We start from the raw sequence: 14,336 nt of genomic DNA on the forward strand, positions 1-14,336 counted from the left end.
CCAGCAGGAAAGGCTCTTTGCAGGTCAAGGTGCCATTTTGTCTGTTTCTCCGGTCTCTACTCATCCCCCCTGCCCCCCCTCCCCACCCCCATTTTAAAAACCCCTCCACCCACCCTTGGGTAGGCCCCCTAGGTCTCCCAGGTGTCATTATAATGGTACCCGTTTGTGGAAACCAGTACTAAACGGTGCCCTAGCGAGGTTTCCCAGGCGTGGCCATTATGTCCTGGCGGCTCATTGGGCTGAACTGGATCATGCCCAATACCCACAGCAATATGGTTGACTCTTAAATTCCCTCTGAAATGGCCGAGCAAACCATTCAGTTTAAGGGCAATTAGGGATGGGCAATAAATGCTGGCCTAGCTAGCGATGCCCACAGCCCCTGAATGAATAGATTTCAAATAAGAAGTAACAGATGTGCAAAGTATTTGCTAAAGGTTAGGAATTTAGAGCTGTAGATGTCCGAGCAGAATTTCAAAAGCTGCAGACTCCCAGTGATGAGGATGTGCTGAGTAGATGTGTGAAAGGTGGCTCTCCTCGTGGAAACTTGAATTAGACACTCTAAGCCCAAACATAGCCGCTAAACCCAGGAAAAAAAACCCACCCTTCTCCAACACCACCACAATGAATGAGACATGGCAGGCAATAATTTCTTAAAACATTTAAAATGCCCATTTTTTCAAATTAAGGGGCAATTTATGCATGGCCTATGCATCGTTTTGGTTGTGGGAGTGAGACCCACACAGACACGGGGAGAATGTGCAAACTCCACACGCACAGTGACCCGGGTCCTTGGGGCAGTAGTGCTAACCACTGTGCCACCCTCGAGCAACAATTTAGGAGCCTAAAGGATGGCAGAATTAATAAAAACCTGGAGAGGAAGATTGAGGTGATGACGAACGCGCAGGGCGACGAGGGATGGGCTGCCACGGCATATGCCAGGCTACTACCCTGATAAGCAAATGGGTGGATCTCCTAACACAAGAGCTCCAATTTCACAGAGGTGCCATCAAATTAGAAATTATGGTGATGGTGAAGGTGGTGCTAGTGGAGGCGTTGGAAAAAGTGGAATGGCGATTGGAGACGACAATCAAGGAGCTGGAGAAGGCTGTGACCAACCAGAGCGACCGGATCACCTCACTGGAGACGGCAATGGCAAGGTTGGTGGCGATGTAAGGGACTCAGAAGGAAAGGTCAAGGACCAGGAAAACCGGTCACGCTGTCAAAACCTCTGCATTCTGGCCCTACTGGGGTGCCGAGGACAGGAACTCCAAGGAGTACATGGCCCAGACACTGGGCAATCTGGTTGGAGAGGAAAGTTTCCCCAAGCCCCCAGAAGTGGACAAAGCCCACATGTCACTCTGGTCTAAATCCAAGGCTGGGGAGCAGCTGTGGGCCATCATCGCAAAACTGCACCGGTACCAAAACCGGGAAAAGGTCCTGAATTGGGCACACAGAGTCCTGTAAGTGGGAGGGTCACTTGATCCGTGTGTACCAGGGTGTCAGGGCTGACCTGGCCAAGCGCTGGGCGGAATTCAATGCAGCCAAGGCGGCCCTATACAAAATTCAGGTAATGTTTAGGATGTTGTCCCTGCCAAAACCTGGGTGACTTTCCAGGGTAAGGAGTATTACTTCACCAGCAGAAGCAGATAGTTTTGTGTGCAAACAGGGTCTGGGAAGGCAGTGAACTCAAACTCTTGTTTCCTCTGTTTAAAAAGAGGAGAGCGGTAAGGTACAGAAAGTGGTGAGGAGAGGGAAGTGGTGTTAGAAACGCATTAGGTAGTGGAATGTAAGGCTCGGTTCCGGGGAGGGGCTAGCAGGTGAGCTAGCACAGAGAAGTGTGGGCTGGGTGTGGGCGGCGGGGGCGTCTCAACTTCCGATGAACAGTGCCTGGCCGAAGGGGGAGAAAACTCTGGATGAGGGGAAAGCAGGGGGAGAGGCATGGGGGAAAGGCCCGCAGGTGTGGTGTGAGGGAGAGGGGGGCGGATAGGCCGGGGGAAAAGTTGAAGGGTGGGGGGAGTAGAACGCTGGCTTCGACAGATCACATATGACGACCATGGAAACAATGGCACCGCAAACAGACATCTTAGAGGGTCCCCAAATGAAGACGACAGGAATATAAATGGGGGTGATTAAGGCTGAGGAGGGTGCTGATAGTGGCATTAGATATTAGAATGTGTGAATGGCAGAACAAAGTTGAGCAGTGAGTCAAAGAGTAACTCGGAACAGATGATCCAAATGGAGTGGGGGAAGGGGGAACAATTGTGAGGGAAAAATATATCGATGGGAGAAGTGAAAATAAATTGATAGAAAGTGCCAACTTAGCTGGTATCTACCTTTCTGGCCTTCCAGGGCCTAATGCTACACCCAGGTGGATCCCCAGGTGGTATATCTGGAGTGGAGGCAGCCTGCAGCCATTCCCGCCCTGTGACCTGGGTCCCCTTTGGTGGTCGTCTTCTGCCGCAACCCGGCCTGGATGGACAAGGTTGATGCTCGGGTGTCCCAGGTAACGTCCCACCCTGTTCTGCCCACTGCCCATCAGATGCACCAGGGACAGGAGAGGTGGGGGTGTCCGAGATGCTGTGGTGATCTGACATCATCCCTGGGGGAGTCACTGGCTCTATCACTTACTCCTCCCTCGGGAAGCACAATGGTCCCCTGGCTACTCCTTGGGACGATGGGCAAATGGGACCCTAGTCACAGTGCAGGAATCACAGCAGTCCACCTCAGGTTCTGCTGTACCGTCTGGGGAACCACGTAGACCTAGTCACAGTGCCCATAAGGCCAAAACATTAGACACTGAGTAAGTTGGCATGGGTGTAGGGCACAGATTAGTCATAGAAACTAGGGCACGTGTATGTAATGTTTGTTATTAAAATCACTTTCACACCTACGGAAACTGCCGCTGTTCTCTGTCCGATGCGTCCGGGGATGGGATGGGAGGTGAGCGCCAGTGTGTGTGAGGGGTGATTGGACATCGAGCTCAGGTGAGTGTGACCCCCTCTCCCCACCCGCCGGGTCGCCCTCGCCATCCCGCCCCTGGGCAGACGACGGGACCGTGCGCAGCAGTGTCCAGGCCGCATGCATGGACTGCCCAGGTGGAGGGTGTTACTGTGGCCATGAGTCAGACATTGTCTAACGATGTAGAGCCCGGAGCTCATCGCAGAACAGGTTGTCATCATCCTCCACGCCATGCAATAGACCCGCTCCCACTGGCGACCGTGTGAACCCTGCCCGTTGTGCAGCAGGTGGATGTGCGGGTGGATGTGCAATGGAGGGGTGATGTGCATGCGGGTGATGCGGTGGTGGGTGGGGTGCGGATGATGCGGTGGTGGGTGGGGTGCGGGTGATGCGGTGGTGGGTGGGGTGCGGGTGATGCGGTGGTGGGTGGGGAGCGGGTGATGCGGTGGTGGGTGGGGTGCGGGTGATGCGGTGGTGGGTGGGATGCGGGTGATGCGGTGGTGGGTGGGGTGCGGGTGATGCAGTGGTGGGTGGGGTGCGGTTGATGCGGTGGTGGGTGGGATGCGGGTGATGCGGTGGTGGGTGGGGTGCAGGTGATGCGGTGGTGGATGGGGTGCGGGTGATGCGGTGGTGGGTGGGGTGTGGGTGATGCGGTGGTGGGTGGGGTGCGGGTGATGTGCTGGTGGGTGGGGTGCGGGTGATGTGGTGGTGGGTGGGGAGCGGGTGATGCGGTGGTGGGTGGGGTGCGGGTGATGCGGTGGTGGGTGGGGTGCGGGTGATGCGGTGGTGGGTGGGGTGCAGGTGATGCGGTGGTGGGTGGTGTGCGGGTGATGCGCTGGTGGGTTGGGGTGATGGTGTTGGGTGATGGGCGTACTGGCGTACTGTGCTGTCTGTGCCTATACACGGCGATTCCCACCCCCCGCTAGTCTGTGCATGATGCGGCTATCAACCCGTCCCGTGCCCGCTGGCCCAGCCGGTGACGGTGGGCAGCCTCCTGTCCCTGTCCAGCCCGTCTGTCTCATACATTGCCTCCATCCTCCTCATCGGGGAGGCCTGCCCTTCATCGTGTTGCTCCTCCTCCTCCTCCTCTGCCTCCAGCCCATCGCCCCTCTGCTGGGCTATATTGTGGAGCACGCAGCAGACCACAACGATATGCCCGCCCCTGTCTGGTACTGGAGGGCCCCTCCAGAGCAGTCCAGGCACCAGAACCGCTTCTTCAGCAACCCAAAGCACGTCTCGACCACACCTGTGGTCGCTGCATAGGCATCATTGTATCTGGTCTCCGCGTCGACCTGTGGCCTCCATTTATGCATCATCAGCCACGCCCGCAACGGGTAACCCCTGTCGCCCAGCAACCAGCCCCTCAGCCGGGAAGGGGGGGAGTCCCTCAAACATGGCGGGGATGAATGATTGTGCCAATATGAACGAGTCATGTACACTGCCCGGGTACCGGACGCAGACGTGCAGAATCCTCATCTGGTGGTCACAGACCACCTGAATGTTCATGGAGTGGTACCCCTTCCTGTTCATGAACACGTCCCTGTTCTCCGCTGGTGGCCGCACAGCGACGTGCATCCCATCGATCACCCCCTGTACCATGGGCATCATGGCCACGGCTGCCAATCCCGCTGCCCGGGCATCCTGGTGGGTGGGGTCCACAGGGAACTGGATGTAGTGCTCCGCGTTGTCGTACAGGACGTCGGTCACTGCACAGATGCACCAGTGTACTGATGCCTGGGAGAAACCGGACAGGTCCCACCGTCATCTTGATGACCACAGGGAGAGGGTGTCCACCCCCAGTCCCACACAGTGTCAGGTGTGCCATCAGGTGGCAGATGTGGGCGCCGGTTCCCTGGCTCATCCTGGGTCGCCTCCTGCATGCCCGGTCCGTGAGGTCATGGTAGGAGGAGCGGCGCCGGGACACACGGGGCCTCATCGGGCGTCTCCGCCGCCTCCCTGGCACGTCCCTGCTCCAGTTCCCATAGGGCAACATGTAGAAGGGCAGCTCACGCTACGGCAGCCAACATCGCTGGGTGATGCCAAAACATAATGGTCTGCGGGGGGAGGGGGCGATAGACTACATATCACCATTGCCCATACCACCCCCCCGCAGCCAGGTGCCATGGGCTGCATGGTTGCCACTGTTGCCAGCTGGCATCTGGCCAGACAAACCCCCCCCCCAACCGCGGCACCCCCATCCCCAGCACTCCCATCCCGGGCACACCCGATATCCAGAACGCCCATCCCCGGCAGCCCCGATACCCAGCACTCCCACCCCGGGGCTGCCCCGATATCCGGCATTCCCATTCCCGGCATTCCCATCCCCGGCACTCCCATCCCGGGCACACCCAATATACCGAACGCCCATCCCCGGTACTCCCATCCCAGGCAGCCCCGATACCCGACATTCCAATCCCCGGCATTCCCATTCCCGGCACTCGCATCCCGTGCACGCCCGATACCCGGCACTCCCATCCCGGGCACCCCCGATACCAGGCACTCCCATCCCGGGCACCCGCGATACCCGGCATTCCCATCCCCGGCACTCCCATCCCCGGCACTCCCATCCCCTGCACACCCATCCCCGACGCGACCACACCCGGCACCCTCATATCCGGCACTCCCATCCCGGGTACCCTCATACCCGGCACCCCCATCCACGGCACTCCCATCCCCTGCACCCCTGATACCTGGCATTCCCACACCCGGCACCCCATACCCGGTACTCCCATCCCCGGCACTCCGATACCCGGCGGTCCCATCCCCGGCACTCCCATCTCCGGCACCCCCATCCCCGGCACTCCCATCCCCGGGAACCCCATCCCCGATACTCCCATCCTTGGCACCTCCGATACCCGGCACTCCCATCCCCAGCACTCCCATCCCCGGCACTCCCATCTCCGGCACCCCCATCCCCGGCACTCCCATCCCCGGTACTCCCATCCTGGGCACTTCCGATGCCCGGCACTCCCAACCCAGGTACCTCCATCCCCGGCGCTCCCATCCCTGGCATTCCCATCCATGGCACTCCCATCCCCGGCACCCCGATACCCGGCACTCCCATCCCCGGCACATCCACCCCCGGCATTGCCATCCCCGGCACCCCCATACCCGGCATTCCCATCCCCGTCACTCCCATCTCCGGCACATCGACCCCCGGCATTCCCATCCCCGGCACCCCCATCCCCGACACCCCTGATAACCGGCATTTCCATCCCCGGCACTCCCATCCCTGGTACTTCCATCCCTGGAACTCCCATCCTGGGCACCTCCGATACCTGGCACTCCCATCCCCGGCACTCCCATCCCCGGCACCTCCATCCCCGGCACTCCCATCCCCGGCACTCCCATCCTGGGCACTTCCGATACCCGGCACTCCCATCCCCGGCACTCCCATCCTGGGCACTCCCGATACCCGGCACTCCCATCCTGGGCACTTCCGATACCCGGCGCTCCCATCTCCGGCACCCCCATCCCCGGCACTCCCATCCCCGGGACCCCCATCCCCGGCACTCCCATCCCCGGCACCTCCATCCCCGGCACTCCCATCCCCGGCATTCCCATCCATGGCACTCCCATCCCCGGCACCCCGATACCCGGCACTCCCATCCCCGGCTCATCCACGCCCGGCATTCCCATCCCCGGCACCCCGATACCCGGCACTACAAGCCCCGGCACCCCCATTCCCGGCACTCCCACCCCAGCACCCTGATACCCAGCACTGGCATCCCCGGCACCCCCGATACCCGGCACTCCCATCCCCGGCACTCCCATCCCTGGCACTCCCATCCCGGGCACTCCCATCCCCGGCAGCCCCATCCACGGCCCTGGAAAGCACCCTCTACCGGCACCCGCAACCACCCTCCCCGAGCCACGGCCGTGCCGTGTCTTCTCCGGCGGCAGTCCCACGCTGACCCATACCTCCTCGCTCGGCGGCGTCAGCCAGCACGACTTGGGGACGGTGTTTCAGGCCTACTTTGATTTACGCCGGCCTGACCTGCGGTCACGTCGGCAGGACTTCGGGCCATCCGGGCCAGAGATTTGCAGCAGCCCCAGGGTCCATCGCATTGCGCCGATTCTCGCCATTCTGCGAGGCGCGTGCCGCGATTCCCGTTGGCAGTCTTCTTCATGCCGCAGAATACGGCAGCCGGCTTCGGAGCGGGATTCGCGCCCCGGGGATTCTCCGACCCGGCGGGGGGTCGGTGACTCCCACCTGGTAAATCTAGATTTTAGCATAAGCTAGGCCTTATCACTACACTACCAATCACTTTTCATCGACACCCCCATTGTCACTGAACACTCTGCTGAAGTAAATAAGCCCTTTCCCACCCACTCTGTTCAAGCCCCTCACAATTTTGTACATCTTAATTAAATAGTTGGTTAACTCTCGAAGAGCCAGTACAAACACGATGGCCTGAGTTCCCTCCGTCTGCGATGTCTTGTCCTATAATTTGACTATTAAGCTGAACTCATTATATCAAAGCTACTGAATCCTCCTGTGCCACAGGGATGATAAATAAATAACCAATGATGGCAATTTCAATGAATGTGTTTTAAAAAACTTATATCTGCAGGGCAAGAGTTACACTCACTCAATCACATATCTTATTTTTGGTCCATCACTCCATCTGCCCAGGGCTAATGTCTAAGATTAAGCATTGCAAGAATTTCCATTATGTTGATATTAGAAATGAAATCACTGACCCCATCTCAAGTTGTCTCCACAGTAACTGCCACAGGTTGCAATCAGCTTATTCCCTCATTTCTTTCACGATAAGTCTGGATCATATTGTGTAAATAATGAGACACTTCAGTCAGTTTTGTGTTAGATATCACAATCACAGTGTTCTGTTAAGTCACCTTTCCAGCCTTAATGTTTGTTCTAATACATGGAGGATATTCGTTATTATTGATGTTCGAATGGACAAAATAAGGAGCCTAGTAGAAATATTTAAGTTGTCTATTTAGTTAAATGATTAATCAACAACTGCCAATTGGACTCCGCTTTCCTCGTCACCAATTTCTAGAAAGTATACAACAGTAATTGAAACCGTGAAGTTAATGCGCTTTCTCGAAGTTGATAAGTTGTGGTGTTTTGTCTGAATGTGCTACCTGTAAGATTGTTCTTTACTCTCCTGAGGGTATGGTTCTCATATGTCCATTGGTGCCAGCCTGCATGCCTTGGAAGTGTGCTCAAAGTGAGAAACATCAGAGCCATGCTTATTCCTCACCCACTGCCCAACGTTCCAGTTGGATGGATCTGGAGCAGGAACCTTGACACCACTTTCCCTCAGTAATCTTATTAACACTGCCAAGCAGCTGGGTGCAACTAACTAACTCAGCACAGACTTTAAATAGGACCAGCCTCATCTGTGTGACTTCATCCCAAAGTGAGCAATTCCCCTTTCATATAGAGAGCATCATGGAATGTGCCTTTCAGTTTTACCATCAATCTATAAATTGAGAATCAAGGACTCTCCATCCCTCTAACCTCAGTGTTAATAAATCACAGCAAACCTGACCCATGCATAACCAAGAGTGCCATTATGTATATTGTAAGAATAACTAAGGGTTAACAATTTACTGTAACTGCATCCAACCACTAGATGGCGATCAAGCACATGTGGATCACGTGATACTCTTGGAGAAGGTTGTTAGGAGAAGTAGAGAATAGTCGTGTTATCAGGAGCTCTGTAATTAGAATCATAGTTTTAGTGAATCTGTAGTCTTTTATATCTTAGTAAGCAAGTCAAATCTATTTAGTTGTAGTGTGAATAAATTAGCTTTGTTCAAAACTTAGCTTGATGCTCTTTGTGAGACACTACACTTCAAAGCCATCGTCATTTAGAAAGCAAAGAACATCCCATTATACCAGAAGTGGAAATCGTAAGGTACCAGGTGTGCATGCTAAAGATAATTAGAAAGATTCAGCAAGAGAATAGAAGAAGAAGAAGAAGAAAATTGCTTATTGTCACAAGTGGGCTTCAATTAAGTTACTGTGAAAAGCCCCTAGTCACCACATTCCGGCAGCTGTTCGGGGAGGCTGTTACGGGAATTGAACCGTGCTGCTGGCCTGCCTTGGTCTGCTTTCAAAGCCAGTGATTTAGCCCTGTGCTAAGTTTGCAAAACAAAAATTTCCGTAAAACAAAATTTGAAACAATTTCTAACCAGAGTCTGACTTCAAAGACGACATCGAAACAAATCCCAGTTGAGGCGAGATGGAAGTCTGCAAACTCCAATTTCGTACTTCTGGTAAAGTAGACGTTAATTGGCAAAATTTCAAGCAGCAATTTGAATTGTATACCTCTGCCCTAGATCTAGAAGTGGCGAGTGAAAAATAGCACTGTGTCTAACAGTGGCTGGCTTGCAAGCCCATGAAATATTTAACTCATTCCGATTTGAGGATGAGGCAGATGAAAAAAAGTACATCAAAGTGATCGAAAAATTTGACAAACTCGCCAGCTGCAACAAAACAAAACGTTTGAATGGTATGTGTTCCGGCAAACAGTGCAAAAAGCAGATGAAACGTTTGGCTGTATCATAACAGATCTGAGACTTAAAGCGCAAACATGGAATTTTTCGATTCTCCTAGACTCACTTCTGCGAGATCAGATAGTCTACAGAGTAAAAACTGACAAGCTGCAGGAAAGGTTATTGCAACAGTGTGATTTGACGTTAGAACGTACAATCAGTATGTGTAGGGCAAGTAAACTTGCCAGAAATCAATTCTCAGAAATGTTAGTCAGAGAAAGTGGTGCGAAAACTAACACTTTTAAACGTTCCCTCAAAGGAGCAGGTACCGGCACTTCCGGTGATGGCGGGCGAGAGACGGCCGCACAATGGAGGGCTCCCGTTCAGGAACGGCATTTTCGGGGCTTTAAGCCCGGAGGAGGCACAGTGAAGACACAGGAGGAAAAAAAAACAAAGAAAAATGTTGAGGGTGAGCAAAAAAACGGCTGGAAAAAAAACAGCTGAAGGTCTGTCGGGGAGTGGAAAGGTCACCGCGGGGTCACCAAAGAAAATGGAGGCTGGAGCACCAGGGAAGGCCGCACTGCTTACGGCTGAAGAAATAACTACGGTGATGGCTGCGGAATTTGAAAAGCAGTTGGCGCAGATTGCGAAATGCATGGAGACGGTGAGGAAGGAGATGAGGGAAGTTTTGAGTGTGCTGGTGGAGAAGGCGATTTCCCCGGTGATGGCGGCGGTGGTGAGCGCAGTGGCAGAGGTGCGAGAGCAAGGGGAGGAGACGATGGAAGTGGAGGAGACGTTATTGCAGCACGGTGATCAACATGCCTCGATGGGGAAAGAGATGCGGAAGGTGATGGACACAAACAAGGATCTGCGAGGAAAAATGGAAGACCTGGAAAACAAATCCAGGCGACAGAATTTGAGGATTGTGGGGCTGCCCGAAGGAGTTGAAGGACCGAAGCCGACTGAGTATTTTGCCGCGATGCTGGCAAAACTATTGGGGGAGGGGGAGGATCCCACCCGATATGAACTGGATCGGGCTCATCGGTCGTGGAGGCCTGTACCAAAGGCGAGTGAGCCGCCGAGGGCAGTGACTCTGTACTTCCGTAGGTACAGTGTGAAGGAGAAGGTCCTGAACTGGGCCAAGCAGAAGCGGGTAGTGCAGTGGGCTGGAGCTGGTATACGTGTATACAAGGACTTTACGGTGGAGCTGGCAAGGAGGCGGGCTGCCTTCAACCGGGTGAAGAGGGCACTGTACATTAGCAAGGTGCGGTGCGGCATTGTATATCCAGCGAAGCTGAGGGTGACTTACAAGCTCAGGGACTTTTATTTTGGAACGGCGGAAGCAGCGGAGGAGTTTGCGAAAGCAGAAGGACTGTGGCAGAACTGACAAATTGAGGAACGGCCATGTGCCGATGTAACCTCCTGACTGTATTTTCTTCTTTTTTGTATCGCTGCGCGCGGGTGTAGAGACTAAAGGAGCCAATGTGGTATATATTTGGACAAGGGAACGGACGGGACTTTCACTCAAAATGAGCGTTCTTTGGGGTGTAGGTGGATATGCGGGGTTTGTGTGCTAAAAGGGGATCTTTGGTCTTTCCTAGGGCCGGGCAAGTGGGAAAGGGACCCGGGCGGGGGCCCCACGCTGGATGGTTTAAGACGGCCAGTGAACGGGTGTGAGGTGGGGGGAGGGGCTGCGGCCATCGGAGCCTGGCAGAACAGGGCCCGAGTGGTCTCGCCGGGGTGGAAAGTTGGGGGGAAGGAACCAAGGTTGGGAGGAGGAGTTTTACAAGAGGCAGTGGACGGGAGGAGCTGGAGACCTGGGGTGGGGAGGAGGAGGGGGGGTGGGGGGGAGCTGTGTAAGATTAAGGGTGACTACAGGTAATCCCTGATTCCTTTTTGTCATTTGTTTATGTAAACATGCGGGTTGAGGTTTGGGGGTTGGTGGGTAGATGGGATCGTTGTTATTATGGGGACTGACATATCTTGCTGATTATTGTTTATTGTTGATGGATGTAAATGTGGGAGAAAATGTTAAAAAGCAGGAGAATTTCTTTTTTAAATTTTAATTAAATTTTTTTTTAAAAAGGAGCAGGTACCCATCTAGATGGATGAATTACTGGTTTGGCATTTGCTATCAACTGGATTTTGTATTCAAATGATGATGTTCCCATGCCATGGGAAACGTGAGGAAATTTGTGAATAATCCCCTCAACCTGGTCATTGCAATTGGATGAAATCCTGCCCGAGCTGTAAATGCGTTTCACGAGCTGCAGAATCTCACATGCCTGAACACCAAGTAATGATGATCTCTTTGGTTCAGCAATCTCGAATTTAATCGGAATCTTTTTCTCTTTGACCTCTATGGTTAAATAGCAGTACCCACTGTGGTAATCAAGTTGCCATTATAATCTCGCAGTTGACAATCATTCTCGTCAATCACTGGTTTTATCTTTAATCTAGCTATGTCTGTCTGATTGAGATTAGCTCTTGCACCGGTATCCAATTTCATCTTTATGTTGGTTCCATTTATTATTAAAGGAATCGTCCAATCATCAATATTTTGAACAATGGAAATCTGTTTTAAATGTTTCCGAATTGGTACTATTTTGATGTGTGTTTTCTATGCTTCCCACTGTTACAACAAAGAAGGAATCCTCTAAGCCAAATACATTTTCCTCCGAGTCAGGTTTGATCGCTCGCTAAACATTTTTTTAATGCTTACTTCCTGCACAGCACTTCCTTTGTTCACTGTACGAATATTTTTAAGCTGCTGCAGATTTGTTCCCGATCTACATTGCGATGCAGAGTGGTTAAACTTGGGACATTTTGCACAGGTTTTTCCATGTGCAGGACATTTTTTGATCTGATGCGCATTGCCACACCATTTACACGTAATGACACTCTTGACATTATGCATAAAATGGCTGTCATCTGGAGCACATTTCTTTTTTAGGTGCGTCACTGCATTAATGGCATCGGCCACGTTGTTAGTTTTCGCACCACTTTCTCCGACCAGCATTTCTGAGAATTGATCCCTGGCAAGTTCGCGTGCTCCACACATACTGATAGTGCCTTCCAACGTCAAATCACACTGTCGCAATAACCTTTCCCGCAGTTTGTCACTTTTTACACTGTAGACTATCTGATCTCGGTGAGTCTAGGAGAATCGAAAAATTCCATGTCTACGCTTTAAGTCTCAGGTCCGTTATGAAGCATTTTTTAAATTTAGAGTACCCAATTCATTTTTTCCAATTAAGGGACAATTTAGCGTGGCCAATCCACCTACACTGCATATCTTTTGGGTTGTGGGGGTGAAACCCACGCCAACACAGGGAGAATGTGCAAACTCCACATGGACAGTGACCCAGAGCTGGGATCGAACCTGGGACCTCAGTACCATGAGGCCGCAGTGCTAACCCACCCGCTGCCCCTTCATCTGCTATTTGCACTCTGCCTGAACACATACCATTCAAATATTTTGTTTTGTTGCAACTGGCAGTTTTTGTCAAACCCTTTGATAGCTTTGACCTATATTTTTTTATCTGCCTCATCCTCAAGCTGCAACAAGTTAAAGGTTTCAAGGCCTTTCAAGGCAAGCCAGCCACTGTGAGAAACAGTGCTATTTTTTGCTGTGCGCTTCTAGGTCTAGGGCAGAGATATACAATTCACACTGCTGCTTGAAATCGTGCCAATTAGTCTACTTTACCTGAAGTATGAAATTGCCGTGGAGTTTGAAGACCTTCCAACTCGCTTCGACTGTGGTTTGCTTCAATGTCATTGTTGAAATCAAACTCTGGTTAGAAAGTTTTTTTCAAGTTTTGTTTCACGGAAATCTTTTGCAAATTCCCTTCACTTGCTGAACCATTCTAGTTATCTTTAGCATATACACCTTACGATTTCCACTTCTGGTATCACGTGGTGTTCTTTGCTTTCTGAATGAGGATGGCTTCGAAGTGTAGTGTCTCACAAAGAACATCAAGCTAAGTTTTGAATAAAGCTAATTTATTCACACTGCAACTAAATAGATTTGACTTGCTTGTTAAGATATAAAAGACTACAGGTTCACTAAACCTAAGATCCTAATGACAGAGCTCCTAATAACACGACTATTCTCTACCTCGCCTAACAACCTTCTCCCCGAATCAAGAGTATCACGTGATCCACATGTAATCACTTGATCGGCATCTAGTGGTTGGATGTAGTTACAGTAAATTGTTAACCCTTCATTATTCTTACAATATACATATTGTCACCCATCCTCATTCAGAAAGCAAACGACATCACACCAAGGTCCACAGAAATCTGCAGCATAAATATATATTTTTTTCAATCAGCAGAAATATGATTTTTGGCAAAGTGTACCAATTTATTTTCAATCTGTTTTCTTCCCTTTTCATGTTTTCCCATGATGAATTGGTTGTGGAAAAAAAGTGCATTTACCTCTAAAATGCAAAGCAGACAAATGGGGACGTCAGGGCGAAATATTATGAAGAGCACAAGTGTAAGTGAGGAGATGTATAGTCTGGAAAATAACGATGGCAGTCAGTCGGATACTGCTGTGGGAACAATCGGCTCAGGGGGCAAGAAGCGAAGATCAAGTCTGGGTGCCAAAATGGTGGCCATTGTCGGATTGACAAGAAGGAGCAGAAGCACATCTCAGCTCAGCCAGACTGGTGAGTGTTCAATTTTGTGATCACACATCGTAGTTTCCCATATTACAAGCTGGAAAATGACAGCTGAAAACAGTCACATTGTAAATTGCAATGTTTTATTCACCTGAAAACATTTTTTGATGGAATAGCTATGTCTGATATTAGCGGAGCGCGTGTTTAACACTGAATAAGGCCCCCAGTAAACATATTGAGCTGAACGTAAGTGGTATATGTAGAAGACAGAGTTACTTTTAG

The 14,336-nt window shown here is 51.8% G+C and overlaps 1 protein-coding gene across 5 annotated transcripts in view; it reads left to right on the plus strand.

Annotated features, from left to right (window-relative positions):
• rims1a (regulating synaptic membrane exocytosis 1a) overlaps window positions 1-14,336 on the plus strand; it is a 1,446,068-nt gene that overhangs the window by 1,272,400 nt on the left and 159,332 nt on the right. For all 5 annotated transcript variants that reach the window (XM_072498344.1, XM_072498345.1, XM_072498346.1 and 2 more), the window contains one exon: window positions 13,861-14,102. In XM_072498344.1, the coding sequence (XP_072354445.1) occupies window positions 13,861-14,102 (242 nt within the window). The remainder of the gene's footprint in view (window positions 1-13,860; window positions 14,103-14,336) is intronic.

Source organism: Scyliorhinus torazame, chromosome 4 (genome assembly GCF_047496885.1).
Source record: "Scyliorhinus torazame isolate Kashiwa2021f chromosome 4, sScyTor2.1, whole genome shotgun sequence".
NCBI lineage: Eukaryota > Metazoa > Chordata > Chondrichthyes > Carcharhiniformes > Scyliorhinidae > Scyliorhinus > Scyliorhinus torazame.